We start from the raw sequence: 18,084 nt of genomic DNA on the forward strand, positions 1-18,084 counted from the left end.
TGGCAAGTTAACTGCAACTGAGAGAAGTTGTGCTTAAACCCTGCTGGCTGCATCTCCATTTGAAAGAAGCAAGTCAGAAGGAGGGTCCATCTTGCCTCTTTCATTTAAGGGGCAAGTGAGTTCTGCCTACCTGATCAAGGTTATCTTGAGTGCCGCATGGGGGTGGCGAGCAAGCCTGGGCAGCTCCCTTTCATTCTCCTACAAATCAAGCAGGGAGATTAGAATTTTGAGGGCTCCTATCTGATTTCTCGTAACATCGCTAGCTGAAAATAACTTGAGAATCCATCACTAATTAGGTAACGTGCCATTGTTGGTGCTGTATCATTTCCAAATAAAATTTACATGTCTGGCACGAAAAGCAGCTACGATAACAGAAAGCAAACCTGAATTTCCAAATACAGTGGTACCCCGCAAGACGAACGCCTCGCAAGACAGAAAACCCGCTAGACGAAAGGGTTTTCCGTTTTGCAGGCGCTTCGCAAAACGAATTTCCCTATGGGCTTGCTTCGCAAGACGAAAGCCCATAGGGAAATCTCCGGGGACCTCTTTTAAATGCTAGCGGTGGGGAGCAAAGCCTTTCCCCCCCCTCCGGCCTTCAGAAGAGGTCCAGGAAGGCTGGCGGGGCCGAAAGGCTTTGCTCCCCATCGCCAGCATTTTAAAAGCAGTCCGGGATAGCAGGGAAGCGCTTCCCGCTATCCCGGACGGCTTTTGAAGGCAGGAGAGGTCCGCGAAGCCTGGGCGCGCTGATCTCAGCGCACGCAGGCTTTGGCATGCCGGCAACTCTCCGCAAGCAGCGGAAGCGCTGCCGCTGCTTGCGGAGAGGTCCGCAAAGCCTGGGCGCGCTGATCTCAGCGCGCGCAGGCTTCGGCATGCCGGCATGCTGCCGCTGCTTGCGGAGAGGTCCGCGAAGCCTTGGCCGGACAGCTTTTGAAGGCAGGCGGGGGGTGAGCAAAGACTTTCGCCCCCCGCCAGCCTTCAGAAGAGGTCCTGGACCTCTTCTGAAGGCTGGTGGGGGGCGAAAGTCTTTGTCCCCCCTGCCTGCCTTCCCAGGGGCTTTTAAATCGCCCCGGACAGCGGAGAAGTCCTCCGCTGTCCCGGGGCGATTTTAAAATGCCGCCCGCCAGCATTTTAAGATCGCCCCAGACAGCGGAGAAGCCCTCTGCTGTCCCGGGGTTTTTTAAAATGCTGGGGGTGGGAAGAAAAGCCCTTGTCCCCCCCCAGCCTTCAGAAGAGGTCGGGGGACAGACTGTCCCCGGACCTGGTCTGAAGTCGGTTTCCCTAGGAACGCATTAATTGATTTTCAATGCATTCCTATGGGAAACCGTGCATCGCAAGACGAAAAACTCGCAAGAAGAAAAAACTTGCGGAACGAATTAATTTCGTTTTGCGAGGCACCACTGTAAACTGTTTTTAAGAATGCTGCAAAATGTGCTTCGTTTGTTTTTAAAAGAAGGGATATTCACTAACAAACGTTTTAGCATGATATCCATTACGTAGCAATTGTGTTCCTTTAGCTTCTTTCAAGGTTCTGTTACTGACTAAACTGCTGCTTGTCTTAAAACCAGCTTGCTGCACCTCTCTGCTCCTTTCGGCTTATTTTTCATTGTTATTTCTTTGTTGATGTTCGCAAGAGCCTACAGTTTCTTAGATGGCAGGGAAGGGAAGAAATTTACACTGCAACAACCCTGTGCATGCATGCTAAAAGTACCCTATTTTTCGCTCTATGAGACGCACCAGACCACGAGACGCACCTAGTTTTTGGAGGAGGGAAACAAGAAAAAAAATATTCTGAATCTCAGAAGCCAGAACAACAAGAGGAATCGCTGCGCAGCGATAGCAGCGATCCCTCTTGCTGTTCTGGCTTCTGGGATAGCTGCGCAGCCTGCATTCGCCCCATAAGACGAACACACATTTCCCCTTACTTTTTAGGAGGGAAAAAGTGAGTCTTATAGAGCAAAAAATACGGTAAATGCCACTGTCCTCAGTGTGGCTACTCCTGTGTGCATAGGATTGAAGCCTCTGTCTTAGGTTAAAGAGTACCCTCCTTGCAGAACAGATGTTTGCAGATCTTAACATGTTCAGAAAACCCCCTTAGGAAATGGACCTGACACACTTAGGAGCTTTGTCTTTGCCGGGGGGGGGGGGGTAGAGCAATGAGAAGCTCACCCACGCCTCTATTTTACTCAATATTTATTGCCTTTTACAGGTCACACAGCATTTGTGTTACTAAGCTTGTCAAGGGCAGGTTTCTGTATCTGGATTTGGGCAGCCAAGTTGATGTTTGTGAACAGGAATACCACCGCATGCTTTGTGTGTAGCTCGGGGGGGCGGGGAGAGCTTTGTGATGTCAGGATCACATTTGTAATTTCAGATTGTTCCGCAGACTGATGTGCTTTTTAACGTTTTGTGTTGTCTCCCCCCCATCCCTCCCCACGTCACATGGTTTGTTGCGTTCCATGAGCAGACATAAATGAATGCGAGCAAGTGCCTAGACCTTGTGCGTATCAATGCGCCAACAGCCCTGGCAGCTTCAAGTGTATCTGTCCCCCCGGACAACATTTATTAGGCGATGGCAAATCTTGCGCTGGATTGGAGAGGTTGCCAGATTATGGCAGCTATTACAATAGCCATAACTATGCACAGTTCTCCCCCGTGAGAGACAACTACCGACCTCAGCAATATGTCAGGCACTCATCCAATCTCTACAGCTCCTACTCAGAGTATAGGAACAGCAGAGGTCCCATCTCCAGGACTAAAAGGAATTTTAGAGAGACTTGCCCTGAAGGCTATGAGGCAAGAAGTAACAAATGTATAGGTAAATGTCAAGTGTATGTGTGTATAGAGATATATGTATACATAATATGCATATTCCATAAAGATGTTCATTCAGCTTATCGTTAGGTTAATTTTGCACACAAATATGATATAGATGCTCTATAATAAGATTTTACCAATACATTGGTACCTCAGTTTTCAAACCTAATCCGTTCCGGAAGACCGTTCGACTTCCAAAATGTTCAAAAACCGAAGCATGCATTTCCAGAAGCATTTACTCACGGAAAACTCAAAACGGAAGCCACGTGGCATGTTCGGCTTCCGAAAAGCATTCAAAAACCAAAGCAGTTACTTCTGGGTTTTCGGCGTTCAAAAACCCAAACATTTGACTTACGAGAACTGAGGTACCGCTGTATATGTAACTTTCACTTTCTCCCCAAACAACTGAAAAGATTATTTTGGCAGAGCAGAGCATATCCATCCCATTTAGTCTCCCCCTGTCCCTTTCTGGGAATTTCAGCCTTCTCTTTTCCCCTCTTGGGGTAAGAATAAATTCCATCATTGACTGCAGATAGCTTTGCATGCACCCAACTGCTCTTCACCTCAATGGAAATGGGCCTAAAGTGAGGGAATGCCCAGGTGTGGTCCAGTCAAAACATTATCTTGGACATAAAATAAGGTCTGTTTTGGGTTGAAATGGTTGGAAAAAGTTTATATAAACCTTGTCAGGGTGCTGCCACCTTGTGCTTTGCATACTGATGGGCAGATTTATGTATTTTTACATTTTAGAGTTTTGACCCATGTGCCCGGCGATTGGAGGAAAGTTCAAAGTGCATGTCTCAGGGGCATTTGTGGAAACTCTCTTGAGAAGCTAGACTGAGGTCCAGAGTCTGGCTTCAAAATTGGCTGGTGTCAACTTAAGAGCTAAAGGAGTACAACACTCACCCCCCCCCAAATCACTTTTTAAAACATGTGTAGGTGCCGCAACACCTGCATTGATGTTGCAAAATGCATATCCTCGCTCAAACCAAAGCCCTAACTTTTTTTAATAAAAGGTTTTAGCTGTCTCCTAGTTTCTAATTTCCAACATCTTGACCTCATGAGTTGAATTCTGCTGCTTTACTATGGTGGCTACCCAACCCTCCCCCCAAAAAAAGTTGCCAAATTCAGCAATAGTGTTGTCTAATTTTCTGGGTGTAAGAAGCTGAGTTCATTGAGGGTGTGAGGGAGGCAGTTGTGCCCAGTGAGGGATTTGCCTCTGGGGAGCCATCTATTAATTAGCTCAGTGGCTTCCAGAAGACATGTGTGACTTTTGACTTTGCTCATTCAAACCCTTGCCAGCCTTCAGAGCATCAGCCACTGACTAACTTTTCCAGTCATCCAAAGATTCATTGTCTAACAGTTTAGAGCTCTTGAAAACTACATGTAACTTAAGGTCAAAAATCTTGATTGGGATAGCATTCTTCAAATTTGCTAAAATGCATAATCTAATAAAAATACATAAAGCGATGCATAGCCTTCATATGGTTCAGGATATTATGTCTGCGTAAGAATTTAATTTCTATAGATGTGCATCAAATATATTTTTCATTATTAGTTTGTCCGTTGGCTTCAATATTGTATGTTTTCAACCCCCCCACTTTCCCTCTCTTTTTCTTTTTACAGATATTAATGAATGTGAGAACAGGGATGCTTGTCAGCATGATTGCAGGAATACCTTAGGGAGTTACCAGTGTTTCTGCCCAGCTGGCTATCAGGTTATGCCCAATGGCAAAACGTGCCAAGGTGAGAAAATAAAGGAAATATTATATGAGAAGTATAACATTTGCACCATCCAGCTCATAAATGCCTTGGCAGAGAGAAGCCACGTAGCAGAAGTTAGATTAGCCTGCTGCAGCTGATGTTGAGACCACTGTAGGTAGAAACTATCTTAAGATATTAATTACCGTATTTTTCGCACCATAGGACGCACATTTTCCCTCCTAAAAAGCAAGGGAAAATGTGTGTGCTTCCTATGGAGCGGATGCAGCGGGGAGGCAGGTGGGAAAAGCCCCCAAGAGCCGCACACAAGCTCCGTGCGCTCTTGCGGGCTTTTCCACAGGAGGGAGAAGGGAATGACTGGCCGCATCAGTCCCTTCTCCCACCTCCCAGAAAAGCCAGGAGAAGCTGCGATCTCTTTAAAGGAGTTGTGCGGCTACTGCGGGCTTTTGCGAGAGGTGAGGGAATCCCCCCACCTCCCAGGAAAGCCAGGAGAAGCCGCAATCTCTTTAAAGGAGTTGCGCGGCTACTGCGGGCTTTTGCGAGAGGTGAGGGAATCCCCCCACCTCCCAGGAAAGCCAGAAGAAGCCGTGCAGCCCTTTTAAAGTGCGCGCGGCTTCTGCCGGTTTTGCGGGAGGTGGGGGAATCCCCCCACCTGCCAGGAAAGCCCTGCGCAGTGTCTCCCGGCACGGAGAGGCTGCACGGGGCTAAAGGGGAAGCCAAAACAGCGAGCGGGATCCATCCCGCTTGCTGCCTTGGCTTCCTCCATAGCTGCGCGCAACCCCTCCGGCAAGGAGAGGCTGCACGGGGCTATGGATTCTTTAGCCCCACACAGCGTCTCCCGGGAGGGAGAGGCTGCATGGGGCTAAAGGGGAAGCCAAAACAGCGAGCGGGATCCATCCCGCCCCCTGCCTTGGCTTGCTCCGTACCTGCGCGCAACCCCTCCGGCAAGGAGAGGCTGCACGGGGCTATGGATTCTTTAGCTCCATGCAGCGTCTACCGGGAGGGAGAGGCTGCACGGGGCTAAAGGGGAAGCCAAAACAGCGAGCGGGATCCATCCTGCTCGCTGCCTTGGCTTGTGCCATAGCCGCGCACAACCCCTCCGGCAGGGGGTTGTTTGGGGCTGGGGGGGAAAGATTTTTTTCTTGATTTCCCCCCCCCCCCTAAAAACTGGGTGCGCCCTATGGTCCGGTGCGCCCTATGGTGTGAAAAATACAGTAATTAAATGGTGGTCCTTATTTATGCCTGTGGAATGTATCATTTCAGGGTTCTCTTTTGGGAAGGGCAGAACTGCCCTTCATTATAATAAGCAAGTGGTATTGTATGCCAGATTTGCATAGCAAAAAGCCCCTTATTTATTTCTATGCTTTATTTCCTAAAGCTCTGTCCATCCCTATGTACAGCCTTACGTTTTTATTATTGGTAAGAAACCTTTGCTTTCTATGGGCTGCGAGAGTTTTGAGTTTACTTGTTACTATGTGGGTGAAACATAACCTGAAATCAATGAGTTGCTTATCTGACGTTATCTGTTGTTTTCCTTTGATAACCCATCAGATATAGATGAGTGCCTTGAACAGAACATCCACTGTGGACCAAATCGTATGTGCTTTAACACGAGAGGAAGCTATCAGTGTATAGATACGCCTTGCCCGCCAAATTTTCAACGAGATCCTCTTTCCGGGTATGTTTCCTATTCGGTCATGTTAGTTTCTCCAGATTGCTTTTTTGATTGATCTCCTTAACGTTTGCATAAGAGGCCAGTCCATGGAATAGTCTTATATACACTGCAACTCTTCCTTCTGACCTCAGAAGAGCTCGAATTATGTGTTGGCTAAGTTTCTTCTAGGCTTTCACCAGCACACACTGTGCCATGTGTTGCTCCAAAAGAACTCATTGACTCTTTTGGCATAGCCTCCTATAGATTAGGACAGGCATAGGCAAATTTGGCCCTCCAGCTGTTTTGGGACTACAACTCCCATCATCCCTAGCTAACAGGACCAGTGGTCAGAGATGATGGGAATTGTAGTCCTAAATCATCTGGAGGGCCGAGTTTGCCAATGCCTGGATTAGGAGATGTGGAATCTGGATGTCGCTGGACTACAACTCCCATTATCCCTAACCCCTGGCCCCCAAGGGGGCTGTTAGAGACCTCTGGGCATAATTCAATGGACTGGGTTCTGCCGGTCCTCCAGGGATCTTCCTCTGTATCACACTCTGATCTCTATGACCAGCAGGAAAGCTGCCTTAATTTACCCATCCATGCACCATATATGCATGTTGGTAACATTTTATGAATTTATTTAAAATATCTGTGCCTTGCCTTTCCACCTCTTAACAAAGCTGGATCTTCAAGGAAACCTTTAAACAACACCTAGTGAGGTTCATTACTTCCCTATTGTCGGGGAACTCCATTAAGTATGTGTTGAATACACCAAAAAGCCATTTAACTTACCTGATCTTTGGTGGCTAGGTCTTAGCTGGTAGAGGAAGAAATAATTCTTCAATTTCTGTTTGTCTTAAGTGGTTTTTCAGTGTCTTCAGCTGAAAGAAAGTGGATTTTTAAAAATCTGCCCACACTTCTTTAGCTAAAGGAGTAACTTAGGCTCAAATTATAGGCTATGGGGAGACATGTAGACACCTGTCACACTTCTCACTGTTATTATTTGAAATATGTGACATCATGCTAGCTTTTGCCTCTCCTTCTAAGCATTAGGTGAACACAGTGGTGCGATATGCAGGAAGATGCTAATGTTGTCCCATCACATCATTCATTTTTTTTGATTACGTGTTATCAGGGAGATGCAGGAAATACCCATTTATTCTCCCAGAACCTGTAGTTTGGGCCTGGTTTATTGTGCCACTTTCTGAAGAACAAAGGGCTTTTGTTTTGTTTTTACAAAAAAAAGGCATATAAATTTTAAATAAATAAAATCACAGGCCTATGGTTTTTATCTCTTACCTGAGATTGGTGCTATGTGAATTAAAAGGCACAATTGCTTCACTGTATATTGCTGTTCAGATGCAGTCATGGCCCAGGCCTTCATAATTGTGTTTATTTTAGGTTCTGCCTCAAGAACTGCCCACCCAACGATCTGGAGTGTGCCTTGAGTCCTTACGCCTTGGAATACAAATTTATGTCCCTCCCGTTTGGCATCGCTGCCAATCAGGATTTAATCCGACTAGTTGCTTACACTGAAGACGGAGTGATGCACCCGAGGACAACGTTCCTCATGGTGAACGAGGATTTGACAATTCCTTTTGCACTCAGAGATGAGAACTTGAAAGGAGTGGTTTACACAACCAGGCCTCTGCGGGAACCAGAGACGTACAGGATGAGAGTCAGAGCTCTGTCTTACAGTGTGGACGGAGCCATTGAATATCAAACAACCTTCATCGTTTATATAGCCGTGTCTGCCTATCCATACTAGGAAAAGCACTGCCGACAGTAATCAAAGTATGTTAATCACATGCCTATGTGCCGCTGGGTGTCACCACTTCCAGAATCACTGTCCCTTATCTTAAAACAGACCTTGCAACTTGTGGGGGGAGAATGGTGCTATGTTCTACCCTTATTTCCTTCCCTCTGGCTGCCAGTCTGTTGCCATCATTCCATCTTGACAAAAATGACCATAATCCACGATTCCTTGGAATCTTAACCACTTGCTTTATTTATTACACTGGAGCAGTCACTTCTCAAAGATTGTTCTGCTGACTCAGAACTAGTTAGAAGTTCTAATTAGGTGGTAATTTGGTGGTCCCAAAGTGGTAGGCAAGTATCTCCTTGATATGCAAAGAGAACAAAAGTGCCACAAAGATTTTGAAAAACTTAATGCTGTCCTCGTTGTCTTTTCTTACCACAGTGAAAAACACAATTTTCTTGATATTCACAAACACTCAATTAAGACACTACTAGCAGGTATCACCGCTGAGGGCTGTTACACACATTACACAGAAGCAAACTTTGCACAAAGCCCCAATTTGCAAATTGAAACTGGCAAGGTGGCCCCAAAAAACAAAGCTCCATTCTGCATCGGAAACAAAGCCATGCTTCGGTACCACCACCCCATAATATTATTATGTGGGCCCTTTATCTAGTCTTCAGTGAGCAGCTAGAAGTGGGGAAGCAGAAATAACACCCTCCTTTTCCTTCTGCAGTCAAACCTTGGAACAGCTCCATTGCTGAATGTTTCAGTTCCCGAACGCCAAAAACCTGGAAGCAAGTGTTCCGGTTTTTGAACATTCCTCAGAACTCGAACGTCTGACGCGGCTTCCGCTTGAGTGCAAGAAGCTCTTGCAACCAATCGGAAGCCATGCCTCAGAACGTGAACGTTTTGGAAGTCAAACCGTCTTCCGGAATGGATTACGTTTGACAACCAAGGTTTGACTGTACTCTACAAAGGAAACAAGAAGAAGTTCTGGATTCCCGTCCTTCCCTCAGATCACATAGACTTTTCTGGTGCCACCTTAACTGAAGAGGAATGCAAACTGCCTTCTTTTCACTGTCCCAGTAAGGGGAGGTTGTGTGTATTGCCATGTGAACAATACCCAGAATTGTTGGGCTCAATCAGCCTCAATCTCTTAGTTGAAGCCCAGTGTGGGCAAGCCCTTGGCCTGCCATCACAAGTATTCAGCAAGCAACTGCACCCATTTCCAGCTGTATGAGACTTGTACCTTTGTGACACGTGTGCCTTCAAACAACTGTCACTTAATCTTTTTAGATATATGCTTACAAAGAACCCTTTGTAGGGACGAACAGATACAAGCAGAATCCAGGTTGGGGCCTGCTCTTGGCAGGCTTTTCTCGCAGCAATTCAAGAATAGTTGAGCCCATCTGCTTTGAATTCTTGTCCCCCGCTTAGTCCTTAGTAAATGATTGCATAGTAACATTCCTCTTAGGTAAAGGTAAAGGTACCCCTGCCCGTACAGGCCAGTCTTGACAGACTCTAGGGTTGTGCGCCCATCTCACTTAAGAGGCCGGGGGCCAGTGCTGTCCGGAGACACTTCCGGGTCACTTGGCCAGCGTGACATAGCTGCATCTGGCGAGCCAGTGCAGCACACGGAAACGCCGTTTACCTTCCCGCCAGCTATTTATCTACTTGCACCCGGAGGTGCTTTCGAACTGCTAGGTTGGCAGGCGCTGGGACCGAGCAACGGGAGCGCACCCCACCGCGGGGATTCGAACCGCCGACCTTTCGATCGGCAAGCCCTAGGCACTGAGGCTTTTACCCACAGCGCCACCCGCGTCCCCTAACATTCCTCTTACACAAACATTAAAACTGTTTAATGCAATACATTTGAGTTCTGTAGTACGCTTTATAAGATGCACAGTTTGGGAACACTAAAGCAGGGAATCCGTGGTGGACTGTGCATGCAAAGAAAAACAGCTTCTTCCCCTTTAAAGGCAGACAGAAGAAATTTGATTTGATGGAATTTTTGCCTACCCCCAAAGAGGTTTCTTAAAAAGAAGAAAAGTCTAGCAAGTTTGGTCAAGCAACGTGTTAGGTGTCAATACACTGTATAAGGTGGTAACAAACTCTGGAAGTAATTTTTGCCAAGATGTATTCTATTTTTATGAAAGTATGTGTACATATATATATATAAAGTTTTGTTTGCTTGTGTGTATTTTCTATGCAATATTGAGAAGGGGTTTTTTCCTAAAAAAAAAAAAGAGAGAAAAAGAAAAAAATGTTTTTACCAAAGAGTGTTGTTTACACATGGAAATAACCAAAATAAATGTTCACATTCTTTTTTTAAATTAAATATGTCAAGACAGCTATGTTGTGTTTATTATTCAGAGTTTTCACACTATTCTTATTCAGGAGGGAAATGGAAAACAAGGGACTTATTTGTCATATAAATTCCTTAATCTGTGTCCCCCTCTGAATTCATTTACATTACCACAGAAGGCTAGAGTAAAAAGTGAAGGAACTATATCATGAAGAGTTATCTACATTACAAGTTCCCTACCATCTCATTTGGAATAAGTGATGGGGAAATTCAGCATATTTTCTATCTATCTATATGCATTTCTGTGCAGTAGAGATCAGCAAGGTTGCTGCAGACTCCCCACCTTATGTCCTGCACAATGCAACAATAAATGACTCCAAGAAGCCCAAAAGCACCAAAATGGGGAGAGGGAGGCACGGAAGACTGCAAAAGGGACAGAAATATAAAAGATCTGCGTATCAGGTTAAAGACCTGTCAGCTGCATCAGTAAAACCTTATTCATTTGACAGGGATTCAACAATCCCTATTATCAGACACTTGGCTCCTGCCAGTTGCTTTGCATAATGTGGAGGAACATCAGCAGAAAATATCTTAAGGTGGACTAAATTATATTTTTTTCAGACCAGCATGTTTTGATTACTTCTTCATTGGGGCACTGTAAAACAAAATAACACACTCTTTTCAGTGTGTTCTTTTTCAATTGTTGTTGAAATGCATTGTGCTGAATAAAGTATAATAATAATAATAATAATAATAATAATAATAATAATAATAATTTATTTATACCCCGCCCATCTGGCTGGGCCTCCCCAGCCACTCTGGGCGGCTTCCCAAAAAATATTAAAATACTGTAATACATCAAACATTAAAAGCTTCCCTAAATAGGGCTGCCTTCAGATGTCTTCTGAAAGTCTGGTAGTTGTTGTTCTCTTTGACATCTGGTGGGAGGGCGTTCCACAGGGAGGGCGCCACTACATAAAAATAATTTGGTGCAGCCTTGTAAATACACCGCCACCCCCTTACTTGCCTGGAAGAAAGAGTACTAGCATACTTAGGGTAGACAGAGGAAGAAGAAACAGGCCCCCCCTCTCCTCCAGCATCCCTCTGGCCTTTAAAGGAGTGGGATTTCCTCCTTTGATAGCCCACACCATTTCTGCTGAGCACAGAGGAGACATGGAGCATCCCTCCTTTGCCAACGCTTCACATATTTGCATTAAGACAAAATGCACTCATTTGCTTGGGTAGAATCCAGGGCCCTCGCCTGCGTACAATTCCTCATCACCTGTGGCCACCAGGTGAGTGCTCAAATACAGGACAGATTGAGTGTACCTTTTTAATACATTGGTGCCTTCCTCCTTTGCACAACATGCCTGAGCAACAGTCAGCATGATCTACACACTATTTTGGGATGCTTACATCTCAATACAGTGGTACCTTGGTGCTCGAAAGGCTTGGCTCCCCAAAAAATCAGCTCCTGAACGCCGCAAACCCGGAAGTGAGTGTTCCGGTTTGCGAACGTTTTTTGGAAGCTGAACGTCCGGTGCGGCCTCTGCGGCTTCCGATTGAGTGCAGGACGCTCCTGCAGGCAACCAGAAGCCGCGCCTTGGTTTTCAAACAGTTTCGGGAGTCAAACGGACTCCCGGAACAGATTAAGTTTGAGAACCAAGGTACCACTGTAGCTACTTCACTTCTCTTCATCAACTTTGGGATCCATTTTTAACACAAAAGCAAGAAGAGATCTCCTTGTAGTTACTCTTTAAATGAAAAGTCACGACCCTTATTTCTGACCCTCAGTAACCAATTACAAAAGGTGAGAGGGAAAAGCAAAGCGCTTGCTGCCAGAGGGTTTTTTTGTTTTTTGGCTCAAGTCTATATTGTGCCAAGCATGATACATCTCCTTTCCGGTTAGGTCCAGCCTATGCTGTGCTGACTCATCTTCACACCATGCAATACAGGCAAAGCCAGGACAAATAGTCCTTATTTAAGCACAGCTTTCATCAGCAAGCCTCCACCAATGTTATACAATGATGTCACAACACATCACAGGCAAGAGGGTACTAACATGAGCAAATGACAAATTTGGTTGCTGCCAGTGGCAGATCAAGAGCAGCTTTGGGCATTAAAGCACAAGAAATTGGAAATGTTTCATCATAACCTCACAGCCAGAGGGAAGGGTGCATGTTCCATGCGCAGAGACAAGGAATGTCTCCTGGTTGTAAACTGTCTCACATACTTTTTAGAGACAGGTGGCATATAAATCCTGCTTGCAACTAAATACTTAAAAATATCTCTCCGTCAGGAAGGTGCAAGTGCACACACTGTTTTAGATGTTAAAAGAAACGCAAAACATAGATGTGCTGACACACAAGTCCCTTGCTTTTCCTGTTCCCCCAGTTTTCTGTTCCCACTGTTTCTTCATAACTTCTGACAATGCCCAAACTCTAAGAGGATGCCAGTCTACAGCTTATATAGCTATGAATACAACTAAGGTGCAGCTTGTGGACTTCCTGTGTTGCATTCTACACACAAGCTGAAATACCCCAAGACAAAATGGGTGAAGGGTGTGCATGTGTGCAAATTGTTCTTTCCCCAGTCCAAACTCAAAAACCTGGCAATCTGTAGTCTTCAACATTCCCAGAACCGGGAAAGACCTACTGATATTTCTCACCTGTCAGCTTCACTGCATGATTCACTGGTCTGACCTTGTCACCTATCAGCCAGCCTCTGGGGATGGGTGATTCTGCTATATATTTCTACATTTGATGTGGTGGTCCGTTCATGCTCAGTGCAGGAGATACAGAGGAAGCTGAAAAAGATGCTGCCTTTTCACCATATGTCTCCATTTAAGAAGGTCCCTAACCTTACCCCGCCTTTCCCCCCAAATGAGGATTGATGGCCCAAAAGAAGCATTTGGAAGGGTGTAAATCCCAGAAGCACAGGCCAAATCGATCTCGGGGCACGATTCCCTGGTGGAGCAGGAAATGGAATTTTGGCAAAGAAACAAGAACATGCTTTAAAATATGGGCATCTAGTTAATGTCATGAGCTCAAGGAGAGCTGCTGAAAGGCCCTTTCCTAGAAAATGTACGTCGTCCCCCCATACATTTTTTTATACCTGCATCATGAGTGCATCACCATGCTAGGAAAGCTATATTTGTTGAATATTTGGGCTATTTATTATGGGAAAAGAATACATTTCCGACACCCTGGTAAGCATTAATGGCACTGTTCTCAGGAGGGTGACACCAGAGTTCTGCCCTACCACACAAGCCAGTATTGGTGGTGAGGAACCAGTGACCCTCTAGATGATGATGAAGAAGAGTTTGGATTTGATATCCCACTTTATCACTACCCGAAGGAGTCTCAAAGCAGCTAACAATCTCCTTTCCCTTCCTCCCCCACAACAAACACTCTGTGAGGTGAGTGGGGCTGAGAGACTTCAGAGAAGTGTGACTAGCCCAAGTTCACCCAGCAGCTGCATGTGGAGAAGCGGGGACGCGAACCCGGTTCACCAGATTACGAGTCCACCGCTCTTAACCACTACACCAAGCAGTTCTCAACCTGTGGGGCCCCAGATGTTGTTGGACTGCAACTCCCATCATCCCTGAGCTCTGGCCTTGCTAGCTAGGGGTGATGGGAGTTGTAGTTCAACAACATCTGGGGACCCACAGGTTGAGAAAGGCTGCTCTAGTTGTTGTTGCCCTGGGAGAGCTCACTTGGTAGAGCATGAGACTCTGAATCTCAGGTTCGTGGGTTTCCACACCTTGGGCAAAAGTTTCCTGCATTGCAGGGGAGGGACTACATGACCCCTGACCTCCCTTCCAACTCTGCAGTTCTATGACTCTACGACAACGACAACATCAGGAGGGAGATTGGCTCCCCAGCCCTATTCTAAATGGGAGGTAGGGTGCAATACGTGTGTTTGCACGTAATGTGTGGTTCCAGGGAACCAGGCACAAGTTACAGGGAACCAGGCAGAGGGCCTTCTCAGTAGTGGCACCCGCCCTGTGGAACACCCTCCCACCAGATGTCAAAGAGAAAAACAACTACCAAACTTTTAAGAGACATCTGAAGGCAGCCCTGTTTAGGGAAGCTTTTAATGTTTAATAGATTATTGTATTTTAATATTCTGTTGGAAGCCGCCCAGAGTGGCTGAGGAAACCCAGCCAGATGGGTGGGGTATAAACAATAAATTATTATTATTATTATTATTATTATTATTATTATTATTATTATTGATCTGTAGCCTGCCACCCTACTCAACTCATGCTTATTTTGGGGGGGAAACTCCCATTGAATTCTGTTTTGAGTTGCTTCCAAGTAGGATTGGTCTGTTAAGTAGATGAATAATTGTTAAAGCTACCCATCCATATGTAGCTGTTAAATGCTTGGGTTTAATGTGCCCTTGAAGGAATCTGAGAAGAGGTTTAGTAGCTTGAGGGTGACATCCTGTGGCATATGAAGTTCACTGGCTGGATCTGCTTCTCCGTGAATCAGCTCACAATTCCACAGACAAAGATTATGCAGTCTGTAAAGCAAATTCACATTCATTTCAGGCTCCTATGTAAGACAAGCTCATGCAGCTACGGCTTAGAGCTCCTCCATTCATTGCTCCTCTCTGAGTTAATGATGTTACTGTTGTTATTCTTTTTATTTATTAAATGTACATACCACCCATCATCAAAAGGTCTCAGGACAGTTCATAGAATAAAATACAAAATAAAAACACAAGTAAATAGTTAAACCAAAACAACAAAACAATAGCCCGCCCCCATCCCATTTAAAATGCTGTGGGACAGGGGTGGGCAAACTAAGGCCCAGGGGCCGGATGCGGCCCAATCGCCTTCTCAATCCAGCCCGCGGATGGTCCGGGAGTCAGCGTGTTTTTACATGAGTAGAATGTGTCCTTTTATTTAAAATGCATCTCTGGGTTATTTGTGGGGCCTGCCTGGTGTTTTGACATGAGTAGAATGTGTCCTTTTATTTAAAATGCATCTCTGGGTTATTTGTGGGGCCTGCCTGGTGTTTTGACATGAGTAGAATGTGTCCTTTTATTTAAAATGCATCTCTGGGTTATTTGTGGGGCATAGGAATTCATTTGTGTGTGTTTTTTCAAAATATAGTCCCGTTCCCCCCGCATAGTCTGAGGGACGGTGGACTGGCCCCCTGTTGAAAAAGGTTGCTGACCCCTGCTGTAGGATATTAATCTGCCACTGAGCTTTGTTGTATATGATGAGTAAAGTTGGTGGGGACCTGAGATAGGTAAAGATAAAGGGCGCTCATCTCACTTTATTGGCCAAGGGAGCCGGCTTCTGGGTCATGTGGCCAGCATGACTAAGCCGCTTCTGGCAAACCAGAGCAGCGTCAAGGAAATGCTGTTTACCTTCCCGCCGGAGCGGTACCTATTTATCTACTTGCACTTTGATGTGCTTTCCAACTGCTAGGTTGGCAGGAGCAGGGACCGTCGCGAGGATTTGAACCGCCAACCTTCTGATCGGCAAGTCCTAGGCTCTGTGGTTTAACCCACAGTGCCACCCGGACATAGTTAAATGAGAGTGACTTGGCCTATATGTTCAAAGACCAACCATGAGTATCTGTAAGAACTTTTCCCTAGTCACTCCACTAGAACTGTTTGCAAAGCCTGAGAGACCACCTTGATGCAATGTTATTCCTGTTTGTGACTGTTTATTATCAATATATTATCAGACGCAGATGATCAGAAGTAGCAAAAGATTCAAACCCCATTCACCAGACAATTATCCAGATCGGGCTCACAGATCCCCATGTCATTAATTAATTTGAAACTTTAACAGCCATACAAAGGCTAAAGACACAAATGCCGTATTTTTTGCTCTATAAGACTCACTTTTTCCCTCCTAAAAAGTAAGGGGAAATGTATGTGCATCTTATGGAGCGAATGCAGGCTGCACAGCTATCCCAGAAGCCAGAAGAGCAAGAGGGATCGCTGCTTTCACTACGCAGTGATCCCTCTTGTTGTTCTGGCTTCTGAGCAGTGGCGTAGCATGGGGGGTGAAGGGGGGGCCGGCCTCACCGGGCACAACATCTGGGGTTAGGGCAAATGCATGGGTTAGGGGGCGCAAATCCACAGGTTAGGGGGCGCAAATCCACGGGTTAGGGGGCGCAAATTACTTGCCTTGCCCCGGGTGCTGACAACCCATGCTATGCCACTGCTTCTGAGAGTCAGAATATTTTTTTCCTTGTTTTCTTCCTCCAAAAACTAGGTGCGTCTTATGGTCTGGTGCGTCTTATAGAACGAAAAATACGGTACTTCTTTTCTACATATTTGCTCTTCAAGAGTTCTGTGGATTTTAACTGTATTTTATCTCCAGTTTTATGATACACAAAACTTACAGAGCATTGTGATGAAGAGGTTTATCAATCTCCTTAAATAAACAAACAGACCCAGTTTGGCCATAAGCCTTCCAAAACTGCTTCAAGATCTCACTAGCTTGGCTGGTCTTGCTCCTAAAACATTACAGCTAGCTTTCCCCAACCCACATTGGGCAAAATTTGGTGGGATGTTAGTTCATGCTCATCAGGTTTTATTCTCTACTTAACAGTTGCTTGCAATATGGTTGGAATCACAAGCAACCAGATCTTTGTAACAGGACAAATGTAAACAAGACTGCAGCACGATGGTCATGTTAGCCTAAGAACCTTTCAGGTCTAGATTTGCTCCCCTGATTCTAGCTGTTCAGCTCCAAGCCTTCTCCATTTAAAATGATTATTATTGCAAGGCTCTAATTCTAAGGCCAATTACCTTATGATCCTGGAATCCATGAGTCCACCCTCCAATTAAAACAGTGTGTGCCTCTTGCAGAGAAAACAGTATAACACAAGCAGGGCAATGCCAACTATGTGGCAACAGGATAAACACTAGACCGCTATTCATAGTGGGCTAGGTCACACACTAAGGCAGAGAAGGCCCTCTTACTAGACATGATTTTTTAAGCCGCTTGCCCAGTAGTCCTCAAACTTTTTTCTTTGGGCCACACTTGTAGAATAAAAATTTGCTTGCACCACACTGAATTTTTAATTGATAAGAAGAAGTTGGAAAGCAAAAAGGCACAACAACTAGCCGTGCTTGATTTATAACATATTATTATTATTATTATTATTATTATTATTATTATTATTATTAGACGCGGGTGGTGCTGTGGTCTAAACCACAGAGCCTAGGGCTTGCCAATCAGAAGGTCGGTGGTTCGAATCCCCGCAACGGGGTGAGCTCCCGTTGTTAGGTCCCAGCTCCTGCCAACCTAGCAGTTTGAAAGCACATCAAAGTGCAAGTAGATAAATAGGTACCACTCCGGCGGGAAGGTAAACGGCATTTCCGTGCGCTCCTCTGGTTCGCCAGAAGCGGCTTAGTCATGCTGGCCACATGACCCGGAAGCTGTACGCCGGCTCCTTCGGCCAATAAAGCGAGATCAGCGCCGCAACCCCAGAGTCGGCCACGACTGGACCTAATGGTCAGGGGTCCCTTTACCTTTATTATTATTATTATTATTATTATTATTATTATTATTATTATTATTTGAATTTATATACCACCTTATACCTGAAGGTCTCAGGGCAGTTCATAGAACAGTATCAGAATATAAAACCACAAAATATATAATCAAAATAAAAACAGCAACAACCCAATAACCCCCCAAACCACATTTTTAAAGGGCACAGGCTGTGAATCAAATCAACCAAAGGCCTGGTTAAAATGAACATTTTTGCCTGGTGCCTAGAGCTTTCCACAGACGGGGAGCCACTGCAGAGAAGGCCTGTTCTCATGGACACAACTACTATACAATAT

General features: G+C 45.3%; 1 protein-coding gene across 3 annotated transcripts in view; it reads left to right on the plus strand.

The window, feature by feature from the left end:
* HMCN1 (hemicentin 1) overlaps window positions 1-10,309 on the plus strand; it is a 314,549-nt gene extending 304,240 nt beyond the window's left edge. For 2 of the 3 annotated variants that reach the window (XM_077928326.1, XM_077928328.1), the window contains 4 exons: window positions 2,465-2,815; window positions 4,441-4,560; window positions 6,088-6,214; window positions 7,595-10,309. In XM_077928326.1, the coding sequence (XP_077784452.1) occupies window positions 2,465-2,815; window positions 4,441-4,560; window positions 6,088-6,214; window positions 7,595-7,961 (965 nt within the window). In that variant the 3' untranslated portion in view covers window positions 7,962-10,309. The remainder of the gene's footprint in view (window positions 1-2,464; window positions 2,816-4,440; window positions 4,561-6,087; window positions 6,215-7,594) is intronic. The other variant, XM_077928327.1, reaches the window with a different exon arrangement.
* Window positions 10,310-18,084: the final 7,775 nt, after the last annotated feature.

Source organism: Podarcis muralis, chromosome 5 (genome assembly GCF_964188315.1).
Source record: "Podarcis muralis chromosome 5, rPodMur119.hap1.1, whole genome shotgun sequence".
Lineage (NCBI taxonomy): Eukaryota > Metazoa > Chordata > Lepidosauria > Squamata > Lacertidae > Podarcis > Podarcis muralis.